General features: G+C 35.7%; 1 protein-coding gene across 4 annotated transcripts in view; it reads right to left on the bottom strand.

The window, feature by feature from the left end:
• The window catches only part of MMP16 (matrix metallopeptidase 16), a 158,849-nt gene that overhangs the window by 24,883 nt on the left and 116,239 nt on the right, over nt 1-17,727 (bottom strand). For all 4 annotated transcript variants that reach the window (XM_085537238.1, XM_015855974.3, XM_085537239.1 and 1 more), the window contains one exon: nt 15,204-15,421. In XM_085537238.1, the coding sequence (XP_085393364.1) occupies nt 15,204-15,421 (218 nt within the window). The remainder of the gene's footprint in view (nt 1-15,203; nt 15,422-17,727) is intronic.

Genomic DNA, 17,727 nt, shown 5'->3' with positions numbered 1-17,727 from the left:
ATTCAAAGGCTTCCTTTTTTAATTTGTTGAGTGAATATTCTGGACATTTGTACACAGTGTCAGTGCCAGGTGGCGGTTGTAGGGGCTGCAGGGATCCTATGTGAAGAGAGACCAAGTAACAGCATGCTATTCACAACCTATTCCAACCAATTCCAGTAGGCTGCAATGGCCCCAGTGCAGGGCACAGCTGAGCTTGACACTCAAGATGGTGGCCTCTCTCAAAAAACTTGCTTAAGAAAGGGTAAAAACTCCATATCAGCCAAGGAATGGGAAACTAAAAATAAACAAACAAACAAACAAACAAACAAATAAATAAATAAAACCACACAACAGCCTTGTGAACAGCAAAGAGTTGAAACCAAACCAAACTAGGAAACAAACCTAAAGGTAAATTTCCTTTCCAAAGGTCAAAAGGTAAAAATTAATGAAACTGACATTCTGCTGTGACCATTTAAATGTCTAAAAAAATCAAGCATCTGCTGTGCAGCCAAGTTATCCCTTGATGTATCTGGTCAGTTTTTCCCATTGTAGGTGCTTAAACACATTTTCTAATCAGATTTTACATTTTTTTTTCCCCCCTAGAACAATAAGAAATAGTTATTTCTACAGGTGTGCCTGTAGAAATCTCAGAAATGATCTCAGAAAGATTAGGAGGAAGATTAGGTGGAAGAATCATTTGTTCATCTCCTATCCACATCCTTCATTTGTAACTATGATTTATGGCATTTACATTTCATTAATTATAACAGTGGTAGGACAAGAAATTCACCTATTTCAGAGTAAATTTGACAAAGCTGAAGTATTCTTTATGGTAATGTTTTACATTAGAAAAAGTGTAATTCTATTTCTATCATATGACAACTCTGAAATGCTTGATATGAATCCAAGTACTTTGTGTATTTCCCTCAATATTCCAACATATAATTTATATCAGGAAAAAAAAAAAAAAAAAAAAAAAAAAAGGCCCTTAAGCCTTAGATTTTATACTGTAAAGTGCCTAAAGAGGTCATTAAATTATTTATTTCTTGTTTGTTTATTTATCACAGAATCACAGAATTGTAGGGGTTGGAAGGGACCTCTAGAGATCATCGAGTCCAACCCCCCTGCCAAAGCAGGCTCCCTACACCATGTCACACAGGAAGGCGTTCAGGCAGGTCTTGAATATCTCCAGAGAAGGAGACTCCACCACCTCCCTGGGCAGCCTGTTCCAGCGCTCTGTCACCCTCACTGTAAAGAAGTTCTTCTGCACATTCGTGCAGAACTTCCTCTGCTGTACTTTCATCCCATTACCCCTAGTCCTATCCCCACACACTACTGAAAAGAGACCAGACTCACAACTATGGCTCCCACACCTCAGGTATTTATAAACCTGGATCAAGTCCCCCCTCAGCCTTCTTTTTTCAAGGCTAAACAGACCCAGTTCCCTAAGTCTCTCTTTATAAGGAAGATGCTCCAGGCTCTTCACTATCTTAGTGGCCCTCCGCTGGACTCTTTCCAAGAGATCCCTGTCTTTTTTGTACTGGGGAGCCCAGAACTGGACACAATATTCCAGATGAGGCCTCACCAGGGCAGAGTAGAGGGGGAGGATCACCTCCTTCGACCTGCTGGACACACTCTTTTTAATACACTCCAGTATGCCTTTGGCTTTTTTGGATACAAGGGCACACTGCTGGCTCATGGTCAGTCTGTTGTCCACCAGGACGCCCAGGTCCCTCTCTGCAGAGCTCCTCTCCAACAGGACTTCCCCCAGCCTGTACTGGTGCATGCAATTATTTCTACCCAGGTGCAAGACTCTACACTTGCTTTTGTTAAACCTCATCCGGTTTCTTACTGCCCAGCTCTCCAGCCTGTCCAAGTCTCACTGAATGACAGCACAGCCTTCAGGAGTGTCAGCCAATCCTCCCAACTTCGTGTAATCAGCAAACTTGCTGAGGGTGGTCACTATCCCCTCATCAAGGTCGTTGATGAAGATGTTGAACAAGACCCGACCCAGTACAGACCCCTGAGGGAAGCCGCTAGTTACAGGCCTCCAGCCAGAAACCACACCGCCATCGACAACCCTCTGCACTCTGCCAGTCAGACAATTCTCAAACAGTAACAGTTATTCTGTTATTCTGTGATTCTGCGAAACTGTTATGTAACAGTTTTGGCATAATTCATGTAGAAACTGTGGAGAAATAACTTTTTCAAATGAATATAGTGAACGTAGCTTATTTTCAGAGGCATCTATAATATTGATTATAGAATATCTTTTGAAAGAGATGCCTTCATGTGAGCCTTGGCTCTTCCCTGTCTGTATTCAGGTGAATGTAACTAAGCAACATAATTTTTAATTATTTTCTCTAATTTAATAACTGCTGTTGCCCCTGCCAGTGTAGATGAAAGCAGCATTTTTATTATTTTTCATAATACATTTATAATAAAATTTTAATATATTCTCTACATTCAAACTAACAAATTTACAGTACTCCATATCAACAATTTCATTCCAAACGAGACATCTCTTAAAATTGCTGCTAGCATTCGGCATTCACTTAAGAACACTTGGATGCACACTCACAAAAATTCATTATAGCAGTGGTTGGAAGGAACCTCTGGAGATCATTGAGCCCAATTTCCCTTCTAGTGCAAGCTGCCCATAGTAGGTTGCACCGGAAAGTGTCCAAGTTTTGAATATCTGCAGGGAAAATGACTACACAGTCTCTGTGGACAGCTTGTTCCAGAGCTCTGTCAATTACTACACTGATGTATTTCTTTCTCATGTTCAGATAGAACATCATTGCCTCTTTTTCTATCACTAGGCCCACCAGAAACTGTCTTCCCCTGTTCCCTTGACATCTATCCTTTAGGTATTTCTAAGCATTGATAAGATAACTTCTAAGTCTACCGCAGGACAACCTGTTCTAGGACTCAGTTATTCCTCATAAGGGAGTTGCTCCTGGCTCCTAGTAATCTCTTTTCCTGTTTTGTTGATTTTCTTCATGTCTGGTATGATGCTATGTTTTGGATTTGGAAGAAAAAACAACAGCCCTCCACTGGACTATCACAATAAGTTTCCTGTCTGTATTGAACTGAAGTGCCAAGAAATGGACACAGTACTCCAGATGTGACCTTGCCCAGGCAGAGTAGATAGGGATGCTCTTTTTAATGCACATCAGGATACTACTGGTCTTCTTAGCAACAATACACACTATTGGGTTCGCGGGTGCTGCTACCTCAAATATTTGCTTAATATTTTGAAATGTGTCCTCATTTTGTTTCTGATATATTCTCATTAGTAAATAGTGATTTAAATATATCAGTTATTTTATTTATTTCTGTGTTATTCAAATTTATCATCATAGTATCATAGTCTTGTGCGGGTTGGAAGGGACCTTAGAGATCATCGAGTCCAACCCCCGGGATTCGAGCCTCTGTGTAGCAGAGCGGCACTTCTACCACTTGCGCCACAGGGGGGATTCGAACTCCGGGCCCCAGTGTTGCAAGGCGGCATTCCTACCACTGTGCCACCGGGGCACATATATATATATATATTATACCTTATATCTTCTTCTTTATCAGTTTTTTTCAACTGTCTTATAAAATCTTTTGATGCATATCCATATGTTTTATTTTTCTTGTGCTGACCATAGCAATGATATTAATGCATTTCTTTGTATCATTTAACCTTTTCAGATACCCTGAAACAATAAAATTCTATGAGTATATACAAAATGACTTCAGTTCAAGTAAAAACTATTATGTAGAATACTTTTAAATTATGCCACTGAGTCTTTGATTACCACCAGCAGATGGATAACACTATACATGGAATTCAGCATTCTCAGATATTAAAAAACACAATGGGTTGATTTGTGCCTCTTGTGAGAGTACACCAAATACAAAATTATCATCATATACTCAGAGAGCACTTAAGTCTTCCTGGAAAGTCTTCTATACCAGAACTTTTCCAGTAAACCTATTCCAACTGCAAGTCTAAAAGTGCTAGATCTTGCAGTATAGTGCAACTGGAGATTATAGGTTCAATGACTTTTCTGATGTGTTATAGAACACAGAAATTATAAGAAATTAATACAAGTCATGTCACTAATCTTGTATTATTGCCAATTAGATAATTCAGTTACAGGGAAACAAACAAACAAACAACATCAGAAACAGCTATATTTCCTCCTGGTTTCTCTGTTCCAAACTGGATTCAGCATTTCAGTTCATTCTGATTTTGTCCAAAGTAAAACAGACTTTGTCTCCATAAAATGTTCCTACTGCCATATGATGATGATTCAATATGAACAAACAAACAGCCAGTCATAAAAGAAGCACAATAAAAACCCCTGAAGACATTAAATCTAGGCTTGCAGCCAAAAATCCCTGGAATGCTCCCATTCTCTCTAATGCACTACAAGTTACGGCACATGTACATGAAGTTCTGTACAAATCTCTTCTTCCAATGAACATTAGGCCTTAACAGAGCTGTTGATTATTTCCCCAGTAGTGAGTGCACTTTGGAGTCTACGTAACATTCTGTAAATGGTCTGCACCTAATTATCTTGCTTGTTTCCTTGGGGAGTTCAAGTCAATGTGTTTCAGAAATTCATGGAGTATGTGCGACGTGGTGTAGGGAGCCTGCTTTGGCAGGGGGGTTGGACTCAATGATCTCTAGAGGTCCCTTCCAATCCCTACAATTCTGTGATTCTATGATTCTGCACCATAAAAAAATAAGAAACTGCACATTTATAAGTAACAAGAATAATAATAAAATTGTCATTAAAAATGCAACAAAATCCTGGTCTTGGGAAAATATATACATATATTACATGTATATACATATACATATACATGTGTATGTATATATAAAATATACATTAGATGTTATTTTTAAACTGCAGTGGTGACTCAAATGGAAAAAAAAAAAAAAAAGTATTATGTTCACATTAAAACGCTTGCCTCTCCACATAATATAGTAATAATAATCACCTTTTAAAGCATTTAAGTATATATTTGGGGCTAAAGAATGAAAAGGTTCAATTACTTGTTGCACACCAGTATGAGGTGAAGATGTCTACTCTGCAGCAGCTGTTCTTGTCTCTACAAATCATAGTGTAAAACAGAGCTGGAATGGAAATTATGTTTCTGTAAGGCCTGCATCTATACAGACTGCGTCAACACATTACCATTTTTCTTGGAAATACTATAGAAGACATGCTGAATATGTTGTTTAAATGTGTCAGAGATTTTCTAGTTACAAACACGTACTTTTTGGTACTTCTCTTACACTGATATACTCTCCACACAGTGCTATGGGAAACTACATAACCAGTATACTTAATAACAGATTGCAAGCTTAAATCTGGCAAATACTTGTGCATCTCTTCTATTTTAAATCTCATTAATAGTAATTTTGCAACCTCCTTCATCACTCAAGTTATCATTGATATTGTATGTCATACTCTCCACTTTTATTCAAACTATCAAACTCCACTATTTCATGAAGTAAAAGAGTGTCAGTAATTGTGGACAACCTTTTCCCTTTAAATAAAGTTGTAAACAGGCTTTGAAAACCAATGAATAGATAGAATATTAGCATTAAAATATTCTCAGGATTGTGTCCCCAGCTGCACAATATTCCTTAGCAGTATGCTATACTATCTTAACAACAATAACATAGATCTTACAAAACAAATATTTTGCAGAGAAGACCAAGCATACTGCCAGTAAGCTCATGTAGAAAATTTAAAGTTATTTTTCCACATTTCTTTTCAATTTATTTTTGCTGTTTATCTTGACTATAAGAGGAAAATAAGAAATATTCCTTTTTCTGTCCTTACATTTTTAAATACAACTTTTATTTCTTTTTTAAAATAATATTTTATCTATTTCTTATCCATCAGAAATTGTTAGCTCCACATTTGTAAGGAACAGCGTAAAAATGATGTCGTCATTTCCAGATACAGTACATGGCTAGACCACTTCTACAATAAGTTTTTATTGTTCCCTCCTATTTATTTTTATTTTTATTGTTTCTTTTTTTTTTTTTTTTTCAACTGCTCATGAAGACAAGGAAGCACAAAACTGTATCCAACAAGGTTAATCAAAGCCACCTGTCAAAAACTTATTCTTCATAGCATACTAACATGGAAATTAGTGTTCCAAACATTCTTATAGATATTTTAATAGAATATTCACTGTTTTAATCCATTAATCTTTGTACTCTAGGATGCATTTTGATACAAGACGCTTGCAAACAAAGTAAGAATACATTTTATTTTACGCTTCAATCTTTCTAAATGCAAATAAGTTTATTTATTTGTACCTGTATTATTCACATTGACCAAGGTAATCCTCTAATGAAATGTTTAAAAGGAAAAAAAAAATCCCAACATCAAAGGGTAGTTATTGTAATTAAAAAGTTGAGGAGACAAGACAGATTGAAACAAACTAGCTAACTAAATACTTGGAGCGAAATAACAAGAAGTTGTTTGTAAATAATGAAATAGCTTTCACAGGTAAGAAGCGACATCAAAAGTAGCTGCAGGTCAAGGAATATGATTCTCCCCCTCTGCTCTGCTTTCATGAGACCCCATCTAGAGTACTTCATTTAGCTCTGGGGGCCTGCAGCATAAGGACAGAGACCTGATGGAGTGAAGGCAGAGAGGGCCACAAAGATGATGAGAGGGCTTGAGCACCTCTCCTATGAAGAAAGGCTGAAGAAGCTGTGTTCAGCATGGAGAAGGGAAGGCTTTGGGCATATCTTGTACTAACCTTCTGCTACTTAAAGGGAGCCTGCAGAAAAGATCTGGAGAAACTTGTTATCAAGGAGTGTAATTCTAGTATAAGTCATATTCAGTATTCAGTGTGAAGGTAAGGCAATGGAACAGGCTGCCCAGAGGAGTTGTGGATCCTCCATCCATAAAGAGTTGAATGAGGCTTTGGGCAACCACTGGAAGATATATCAAAATATTTCCCTGCCCATGAAAGGGAAGTTGGAACCAGATGATCTTTGACAGTCTATTCCAACCTAAGGAAGAGAATTCTATGATTGTACAATTCTGTGAACTGAGAGGTCTGCACAGATCACTAGAAAAGAGTAAGACATACAGATCAGGGCATAACCAAATTCAGCTTTTAAAATTATATGTGGATACAGGCTTCTTATAAGTCAGTCTTTCATATTGCTTAGGTAGTGAATGAATCAATAAGCTCTGATAAGCTGATAACTTATGAAAATAGGGGAGGAGATTGTGTAAGGAACTGTTAAGAGGAGTTATTTTGGATTCAAGCCACTGAACAGCTAAGACACTAATATATGCTGTTTGATCTCAGTTTAATGCTTGTGTTCTGTGAAACTTTGCTGAAAAGAACAAAAAATAGAACCAGAGTTGGCTTTGAGTGCCATGCTGCAAGCTTAAGCATATCTTCCTGTCCATGGAAGTGGCAGGATTAGAAAAAAGACTGCAGAGGTTTGCACTGTAGTCTGTGGGTGAACACATCTATTCCCGAAATGATCCAGCACTGATATTGACAGAAATGACCAAAGGGGAAAACAGACGATGGAGAGTTTCACATCCAGGAAAGATTAGCCAACAACATCCACTGAGACAAAACAGGTATAAAATTGATGGATATTTGACTGTCTTTGTGTTATCACTCAGATAGTGGAATTAGACAATAAAAACATTGAAGGACTTTCTAACAGTGAATATGTGATAATTTAAATTAAATATGATTACAGATAAGCTCATAGCTTACAACTTAAAGCACTAAATGTCTGTGAAGGCTCTATCATGGTAAGACTGAGAAAAAACACTGCTAGGGAGAAGGGAAAAACACTGACCTCTTTTGTCAAGTACATTATTTGATCGAATAATACAGTCTGTTTTCCTCAGTTAAGATACTCACACTGGACAGATGTGTTTTAAATCATTACTTTAAATTGTTCCCACCCTATTTCAATCTATAGTCTGAGACAAACTGTATGATTTTCTTTTAATCTGTACTAAACGTCTGTGTTGTTGATCTTTAACCCCTTGAATGGGCAATAAATAGAAATGTAAATGAATAACTAAAACATATACAAAATATAAAGCCTCAGCAGTAAATTAAAAGTAAGCAAATATTTCCAAGAATGGTCAATATCTTTCTTGGAAAAGCTTACGCTGCAAGTCATTACAATGGTTTACCAGAATCTTTACCTAAATTAGTTGAAAGACTACCATTTTGTATAAAAAGAAATTGCAATTAATCTTTGTGCTTGAAGGGTTTCTGAAATTATTCCCTTTGGTTCCATTAGTATGTAGCTCCAATTAATGTGTATTGTTAATATTCCAACACTTGCTGGTGGTACAGAATTGAAGATATGCCTCCATGTAATTTTAGATTTCTCCTTGCTGAGAGATTTTGCAAATATTTTTTGTCAATAATGCTTTTTGTTTTGCAATTCTCTTGTCAGTGATTGTTTTTTTTTTTGTTTTGTTTTTTTGTTTTGTTTTTTTTAATCAGTGCACTCAAACTCTGAATCTTTGAAAACAGGCAAGTTTAAAAATCGAATACATTTTGTACTCTACCATTCCATTAATACTTTTTGTTAAGTGATTTTCATTGTAGTAAAACAATAAGTGAAAAATTAATTGGGTCCCAGAGTTCTCTCACTGTAATATGTAAATTCTGTGAAAGAAGTGTGGGTGATAGTTGTTCATAATGAGAACAGAAGAAAACAGTCCTTTAATAAAGTGCTCTAGAACAGAGCAGGACCCTTGAGAAGGATGGTGATTTCTCCTGAAGGCTGATATCGAGAAAGGAGAAAGGAGAGAATATGTCCTGCATAGCTAGAGAAAGTAAATTTTCTCCTTCCTACATTAGCCCCTCATAAACAGCAGCCACATATCCTGCGGTCCCTGTCCCCTTCTCCTCACCCAAATATATCACTCAAAAATCAGACTCCTGACCAAATCTCACTACTTACTCCCTGTAAGGGCTGTAGCCTAAAATAAATGATGGATCAAATGCTACTGGAACATAGACTGTTGAAACAACCACATTTCAGTGGATTCACAGTATCATAGAATGGCTGAGATTGGAAGGGATGTACATAGGTTTTGGGCGAGTATCAAAAAATGCTCAATCCCTCTTTTGGTGGAGGGAGGGGAAAGAAAGTGATTAAAAGACATTTTGGAATTCTATTCCTTTGTAATATTCACATTTCAGTTGCTACATAAAATCGCAGAAGGGTGACACTGACAGCACTTCTGGAGACCCAAATACCTCCCTTGCTCAAAACAGATAAAACTGATTGCCCAGGGCTCTGTCCAGTCAGATTTTGAGCAGTTCCAAAGGCTCCACAGATTTTCTGTAAGGGTTTACAACAGGAAAGATTTTTTCTATGTTTAGATAGAATATAACTTGAGTTTAAACAAGGTATTCTGTCTTGTATTTATCTCGGGGAAAATAAAATTCAGAAGGATGTTAGTCTGTAAGTTCAAGCTGATGTTTCAGGACATCTGTTAAATCTACCCCTTTGCCCTGGGCTGTATTGTGATGTACATCATAGAAACATGTGGTGAGGAGATGGCCAAACAGCAGGTACTATTGTGTCACTCAAAAAATAGCTTGAAGTGAAATAATAATACGTGTGTTGAACAGGAGGGTTTATTTAGGGCAAGATGGTGTGGGCACTGACATGTTAACAACACGCTAACATTACTTGCATTGAATGAAAGCATTGTGTGGTACACCATCAAGGAGCCCACAGTCAAAGACACCAGTGTCTGAGGGGTGGCTGCCCTTCAGAAAAATCTGAACTACATTTGTAATGGAATTGTTTGGCCTGAGAGGACAGACTGTATCTAATTAAAAGCAAAGCACATATGACAGACATAAGAGGAGCTCACTACCATCTGCTTTGATGCTGATCAAATCCTTTTACACCATATCATTTGCCAATGAAAACAAAGCCTTCTTGGAAAAAACAATACTCTTCCGTCTGACAAATCTAAAGCCCTTCTGAAGATACTGAGTCATGTATCCTTCTAAGGTTATACTTTGCAATAGGCCAGTATATGAGTAACACAAGTATTATTAGCAGGACAGTACAGATTGTTACTGTAACTGATTATTAATCAGCTCAAGTTGTTTATGAGTTTGAATAACATGTAAATACATTACACTGACACCCCTGTAAATAAATCCCTAATAATATATGGTTGTAATTCTTTAAATCTTTCTAAAGATTATGTTTATATGTGTAATAATATGTATATAGGTTAATAAGTTCTGGGTAAAAAAACTGCCATTATAACTGGGTTCCCATCTTTTAGAGGAACTGTGACCAAGATAATTATTTTTAAAGGTGATAGGGAAGAGCGAGGGTTTAATTGAACTGTTCTAGGCTGTGATGATCATCAAAGGGCTGGAGCACCTTTCCCATGAAGAAAGGTTAAGGGAGTCAGGCTTGTTTAGCTTGGAGAAGGCTCTAGAGACACCTTGTTGAGGTCATCTAGTACTTCATGGGAGTTTATATGAAAGAAGAGGATAATGACAGGTTTAAATAACATTTGGAAAATATTATATCATCAGCTAGTTAAAAGTAGCCATATATCAAAATACATAAATTATGACTTTTTGGTATTTTGGTATTTCCATGCTTTTGTCCTTCTTGATATTCTACAGTTTGCATTGTGCTATAGACCATCCATTGTATACATTTACAATGGGCTTTATCTACTGTAAGTCACTGAAGTCCCTACTGAATATTCCCTGCTTTTCTCTCTTCTTTTCAACGTGGAATATGACTGATCTGAAAAAATGCTATCCACCCCCCAACAAATGGTTCTTCCTAACAATAATTTGAAAATCACGGAGAAAGGAGTCTACTCTCTGCAGTCTTAGCTTTCTCCTGACTTCCCACTTCTAATATTTTACAGCTGAGATGTCAAGTATTTTCCCCTCTCAGATCTTGAAGTCTTGACTTCCATAGCTTCCTCTGCTAAACTTTCCCAGGCTGCAGCTGACAGACCAGACATCCACAACATCACGTGATGAAAAACAGCTACACAAACAGTCTAGGATAGCTTTGAAAAAATATCCTTTTAAATACTGTGGAGTCAGGTCTCATATCGTGTCTGCTTCTTTGTCTCTACATTCTCTCTGTCTTTTAGATTTTTATTTTTATTTTATTAGATCACCAGTTATGATTAAGTAGTCAATGCTAAAATGCTTTAAAAAATCCTCTTGTTTTTACCACATAACAAGAAACAGGGCTAGTTGTTGTTTTTCCTTTTGTGTTTAACAGCATACTCTATATAAATACAAATTCTGAAAGGGTTATTGAATGGCATCTATAACACTATATATGAGAAAAATTGCTGCCTAAACTAATGTAAAGTGGTAATGACAGCCTAACTGACTTTGCTTGTTTGGCACTTCAGAAATGTTTTACAGGGGTTCTTAGCAAATGAAGAACTGGAAAACAATTTTCTGCAAGTTGTGGAAAAAATAATGAAAAATAGTAAAACACAGCCTGTTGAGTCCTTACAACAGCTACTCTACTGTTTGTAATACTAATATTTGATAAGACATTACTCTGAGCTGTTAATGTTCTTCCTCTGATGGACAGGCTTCCTTCTCCTACACTTTACATTTCAACAAACACCTTAATATATGGAAGTGGTTAAACATGCTGATCTTGAAGGAATGAATTAACTTTTCCAACATGAATACTAAAAACATTCCAGATTATATTGGAACCATTAACTTGTTTCTTAAACAACTTTAAAATTCCATATATATTAAGTGAAAAAATATTTTTTCCTTAAGATTCAATCATTTCTCCCAAGATAGTTGACACATGAAATTCTAATGTTATTTGCTGATCTTTGGGGAATCTTTGACAAGTTGTTTGCTTTTACTTTTGTATTTACCAGTAATGTTACATGAAGAACATATTTATTTCATTTCTCTAAAACCACACAAATTTTATCAAGTGCTACTAGGATTGCCTCTTTGTCAAAGCAATGGCAAAAAAAAAAAAAAAAAAAGAGAAGGATGACTGTAAATTTCATTTCCTCCTTAACTTCACTCTTACTCAGTTTTACTCTACTTATATCCACCTGAGAATATCAGATATTCCTAAACCCACAAAGTTAATGGATTTGACTGAATACAGAATTGTCTCTAATATTTCAATACACTTAAATATACCCAACAGCTCAACAGACAAGATAAGCAGTCTTCTAGAAATCCGCGGTGTATCTCTATTTTCTGTGCTTCAGTTTTATGTTCAAATTAGAATTTAATTATTCAGAGGGCTTGCATTCTTCAACTCTGTGTCTAAGCTCCCAAGCAATTTTAAGGTTTATTTAAACAAACTGAGCACCTGATCTTGAGACTGGCCCATGAGATAAAGATATCCACTATTTTCATTTTGAAATTTGTACAGAGCACACATACCATTCAAAAGGCAACTACACAGTCATTTCAAACCTGTGGATAAAGAGTAAGAAAGCAAAGGATGTAATTTGATTAGCCTCCAACTTTATGAATTTTAACTCATTTAGGAATCATCGTGCAATAAGTCTTCCACTGGAGGTCATAACACTTCTTTAATTGTTTCCACCTGGTACTGTACTGCCATCAATCCCTGCTTCTTCTCCACCTCTCCTGCACCCGGCTCTTAGCCCATCTCTCCTGTCTTTCCAGATTTTCTTTATACCTTCACTAAATGGCAAGGCCAAGGACGTTGATCTTTTCTGTTGCGTTAGAGCACTGAACTCCCAGCTTCACTTTCTCCATTGCTGGATGGGATGCTTTCCCTGAATTCATTCCTTATTTCAGTTTATACCTTTTGAAAATGAATTCCTGTTGTTCTGCTACAGCCTGATATGGTGAGCTATCACTCGTAACCTGCTTTCCCTCTCCCTGACATCTGCAAAGAAAAGTAGAAAAATTATCTAGTTTCTTCCCTTACCTGCTCATTCCATGCTCCTCCCCATGCAAAACAAACAAACAAACAAAACCAACCAAATAAACAAACAAGAGAACAACAGCAACAACAACAAAAACAAACAAAAAAGCCCTACTAGATAAATTAAAACATCAGAACACCAAAACCAACCCCAAATCACATGAAAAAGAAATCCACAAAGGTAACTGCTTTAGTAGATCAAAATCTTCCTTAGAAAATTATTTTATGAGCAAGAAAGGTGAAGCCTACTAATGCAAGCATTCAAAGACACTCAGACTACAAAGTCAGGATTTTTATACTTAAGTAAATCCTACTGCTTAGTATATAACCCAAGTTATGCCTTGCCACATTACCAATACTCTGAAATTATTTTAAGGGAACTGCAGGACCCTAAAGGAATTAATCTGGAGAAACTGTATATTTTTATTCTCTTCCCAACACCTTGGTTTAAAAAAAAAAAAAACAAAAAAACAAAAAAACAAAAAAACCAGTAACCTAATTTTGGAGTCAGTCTCTAAACATAAAATTTATACACACTCTGATTCTGGTTGTTTCCTTCTAATAATATTTGTCCATGTTTCCTCATTTGGATGTGGATCATGAATGAAGTTTTAGCTGTTGGAATACAGTGGCAGTTTGCACACTAGTAAGCATGTAAGTGATAGAATAAACATACAATGTTAGGGCAATAAGCAGCAAATACTTTTTGAAGAAATTACAGTCTTTTCAATCAGAATAGCAGAGAGTGTTCAGTAATGATGATCAATATTATTTTTCCAGGAATACAGACTTGGTTAGACAGGAAATTTTGTGTTACTGGGATAGCATTTCACTATTTATTGATTTATGTCTAAAATAAATGACAGTATTTTCTATTGCTCTTGAGGTGGATGATGTGAGATTGAAGTAGGTTGTTTAATATCCTGTTTAATGTCAGGTCAGAAAATTAGACTCTTTCTTAACCTTTGAGTTTTAGTCATAGAAGACTGATAGTTCAGGACCTCCTAGAGTTCGAAGATACAACATCTATCCAAATGAAAAGGTCTGACATTCCCAGGGATGGAATAATCCTTAGATCTTCATGAGAAGAAAAAAGAAATACCTGCCCACTGTGTTGTGAAGGTTGCTCAAAAAGTTTGAGTGAATTCATGAGAGGCTATCATTAAATATGTTTTTGAGGTATGCTAAAGACAGTAAAAGCCCAAGCAGTACTGCTAAAGAGATTAATCTGGAGCAATAACGCACATGAAAAGAAAACATTTTATGGGGGAAATGGATCCCATCAGTAAGGTCAACAAAAAGCATTGGACTGTTTAATGACAAATTCATATGTACTTGTAGAAGAAAAATTGCAATCAATCCATGTTGAATCATGTCACAGATATACAAAAAAAAAAGATTCTACTCTTCCAGTACTTTAAGCATATTTGTCACACAAATAGTTCAAAATAAGAGATTATACTGTTGCACATTTCCAGAACATTTGCACAGCAATAATTTTAAAGAAGGTATTTTAAGATACTGAATAATAAGAATTCTGTAATTATTCTTCAACACGGAATGCTTTCTGGATACAATGTTGTAGATCATTATCCTAAGACAGCTTTGATGTTCATGAGCCCTAGCAAAGACCTTCTATCAAAAGACTGTTTTCAGTTTAGTTTGTTTAGTTCAGTTTGTTGCAAATGCTACATTTAGAAGCTCAGAGCTAGATTATGAATGGAAACAATGATACAACTGGAGTAAATTTTTTGTATTTTTGTGACAAAGACTTAGGTACTTCCTGTGTAAATGACTGACCTAATTGTAGAGCTGAAATTTCATCTCCAGGCAAAATAAAAACAAATCAGAATTAAATACATACATTAAATAGATACAGTATCTACTGTATGTCTGGACGTGACTGTTTTCCCAACAGAGTCATTCTTACCACCTCCTACTTCTGAGCTGAGTTATGCTTTTTTATCTCTTCATAACATGCTGAATTTATTTACCTTTACAATTTGAGGCATTACAGTTTCTGCTGACGTGGGTCTTTTCCCAATTTAGAACATTACAGCAACCGTCTGCTAGATGTTTAAGCCATGTGTATATTTACTTTTTAATTTCTTTCCCAAACTTTCTAACTGTGAGAGGGCTGGGAAAGTGGAGTCACAGTGAATGAGAGTATGCTTTAAAAAATAAATAAATACATAAATGCAGAAATGTAGACACTTGATGTAACATTGAAAAATTCACAGCCTCCTACCTTGAAAACAAACATTTCCCGGCGAAGAATAGCTAAAGTGTTGAAGTTCCCATCACAGATGTTAGGTTTGGCCCCAGGATAGGAAGGTTTGTCACCAGTGGGTGGCCGGGGAGGCTTAGGTTGTCTATCATTTTTCCGTGGGTCTGCTGGAGGGATCGAACGATGAGGTGGCACTGTTGGCAGAGGTCTTGTTGGTGGCTGGATCCTGTCAGGTGGACCTTTAAAAATGGCACCAAGATGTAATTTATTTTCCTATCAGTGACATTCCAAGAAGAAGAAGAAAAAAAAAAAAAAAAAAAAAAAAAACCAACAAAAAACCAACAAAAAACAGAAAAGCTAAGCAGTGTAAAACCTCCAATGTAGTGGAAGGCATTAATGAAGAAAATAATTATTTTTCACTATTTAGCATCATCCTTCCAAAAATCTGCAAAGGATGCACATTCCACTATCATTTCAGCTAAGAAGTACTTAATTGCATGTACCAACTGAATAAGAATTTTTAAGACTGAATCCTGGTGGTGCCCAGGGATATGATTAAGCAGTGGGCTGTTAGAGTTAGGGTGCTATGGTTATCTGTGGTTGGACCTGATGATCTTCAAGGTCTTTTTCAACCTGGTTAATTCTATGATTCTATGATTGTCAATTTTACGAAATAATGAACCAACCAACAAACAAACAAAACAAACAAACAAACAAACAAACAAAAAAAACCACCAAAAACAAAAACCCCTTTACCAATCAAAGCATCAGCAATCAATGTTTTCAAGCCATCTTTTTTTTTCTTCTACCTGTCAATTCACATATGCCTATATAATTACCGCTAACCCAATTTGTAGACATATTAGTATCTTTTTCAGGATATACTCCAAGCTTTCCACAATGTTCCTTGCTGTGTCTAAAAGTTCTTGGAACTGGAATTCAAATCATAGGCATCCACATAGACAAATACCCTAATTCACAAATTTATTACAAAGTTAATTTAATAATTAATTATTAATATATAATTATTTAATTATTAATTATTTATATCTAATTTAAAATTCGTGTCTGTCAGTGATTTTAACAAAGCTAGATACCTAGTAATTAAAGGGATTTCTGAGGATAACATGCAAAGGAATAACTAAAATGAAATCCAAGCTGTATAATATAAAACATTTTTCTTTTTGCAAATGCATTTTTGTTCATAATATACAAGGATTGATGGCAGATAAAATAACTGTCCCACTCATAATTTCTCTATTCAAAAGTCAAATGGCCTTCCTATGCAGATGCTTTTTATAATTTTAATGGCATAATTCCTTACTTTCATTTGAATATATCTTTCCCTTTCACCATGTATTACTGCAGTTACTCATTTGTTATATGTATAAAGTCTCCATTGGATCAGTGATATTTCTAGAAACAAGATGAACATGCTAATTTGGCTCATTCTATTTAGCTCCGTCTTCAAATCATATAAATGCAAAATCAGTTTTGATTTCAAAATATAAACATAATTTGCATGACTAGGCTGAAAGACATTTGAACAGAAAGAGAACCCTAAAACTGCAAGAATGTCCTTTGAATTTCTGATATTTATTCACAATAAGCATAGTTTTTTGAAAGCACTTATTTTTTTTTTGAGAAAAATATTGACTATACAAGGAAATGGTAAACTCCCCTTATGACTGTCATCCTACTTAATATGGCATTTACTTCATTCACAGTTTTAAAGTTTGTGGCATTTATAATTTACAGTTTATAATGGCATTTGGAGCAAAACTGCAGATCAGAGCAATTATTTTAATAGGCATGACATTTTTATTGTGGCATACCAGCTTTTCATTTTAAAGAGAGCAAAGAAATCAGTGTGCAGTAGCACACGTTGGAAAGATTGTAACCCCAAACGAAAGTTTTCATATGCTATTTGCAAGTGATATCAGATATTACTTCCCAGGGGTAACACACTTCTCCTAATGTATAGCCCACAGCTGTTTGAGCTTAGTGGTTAATTTTTGGCCAGGTATTGTTGTCTAGCCTTTGAGTCTAGACTATTAACTGAGGTCATGAGAAACAACCTTCCTTTTAGCTAATCACACAGGAAAAAAATAAATAAATAAATAAATAAAAAATCATGGTAAGCCAATCATTTTGAAGGTACTGTTTAAGCTTGTGAAAATATTTATCAGTACTTGATAATATGGTATTTAAAAAGCTTGTTAATATAAAACATAAAGTAGTGTCAGGAAAGTTCTAATTAGCAGTACTGTTGTTCTATACCAACATAGGTGTCATTTGTAGCAGTAAAGATGAGCAAGGAATGGCCTCAATAATATTCAATTTAGCTTCTAAACTGAAAATAACTAAATGTGATAGAAAATGGATTGGAGAATATTAAACAAGATGAGTAAAATTATTCATACTGGATGCATGGCAGAAGTAGACCAAACAGATATTTCAATATAGATAGAGACAGAACAGTTTTTTCATTGTAGGAAAACAAACAAACAACAACAAAATACCTCCAACTGTTCAGTAAATGTCT

This window comes from Coturnix japonica, chromosome 2 (assembly GCF_054131305.1).
Source record: "Coturnix japonica strain WE chromosome 2, WE-NBRP24, whole genome shotgun sequence".
Taxonomy (NCBI): Eukaryota; Metazoa; Chordata; class Aves; order Galliformes; family Phasianidae; genus Coturnix; species Coturnix japonica.
Note: the sequence above shows the minus strand (reverse complement) of the source record. Positions and strands in the feature narration are given on the sequence as shown.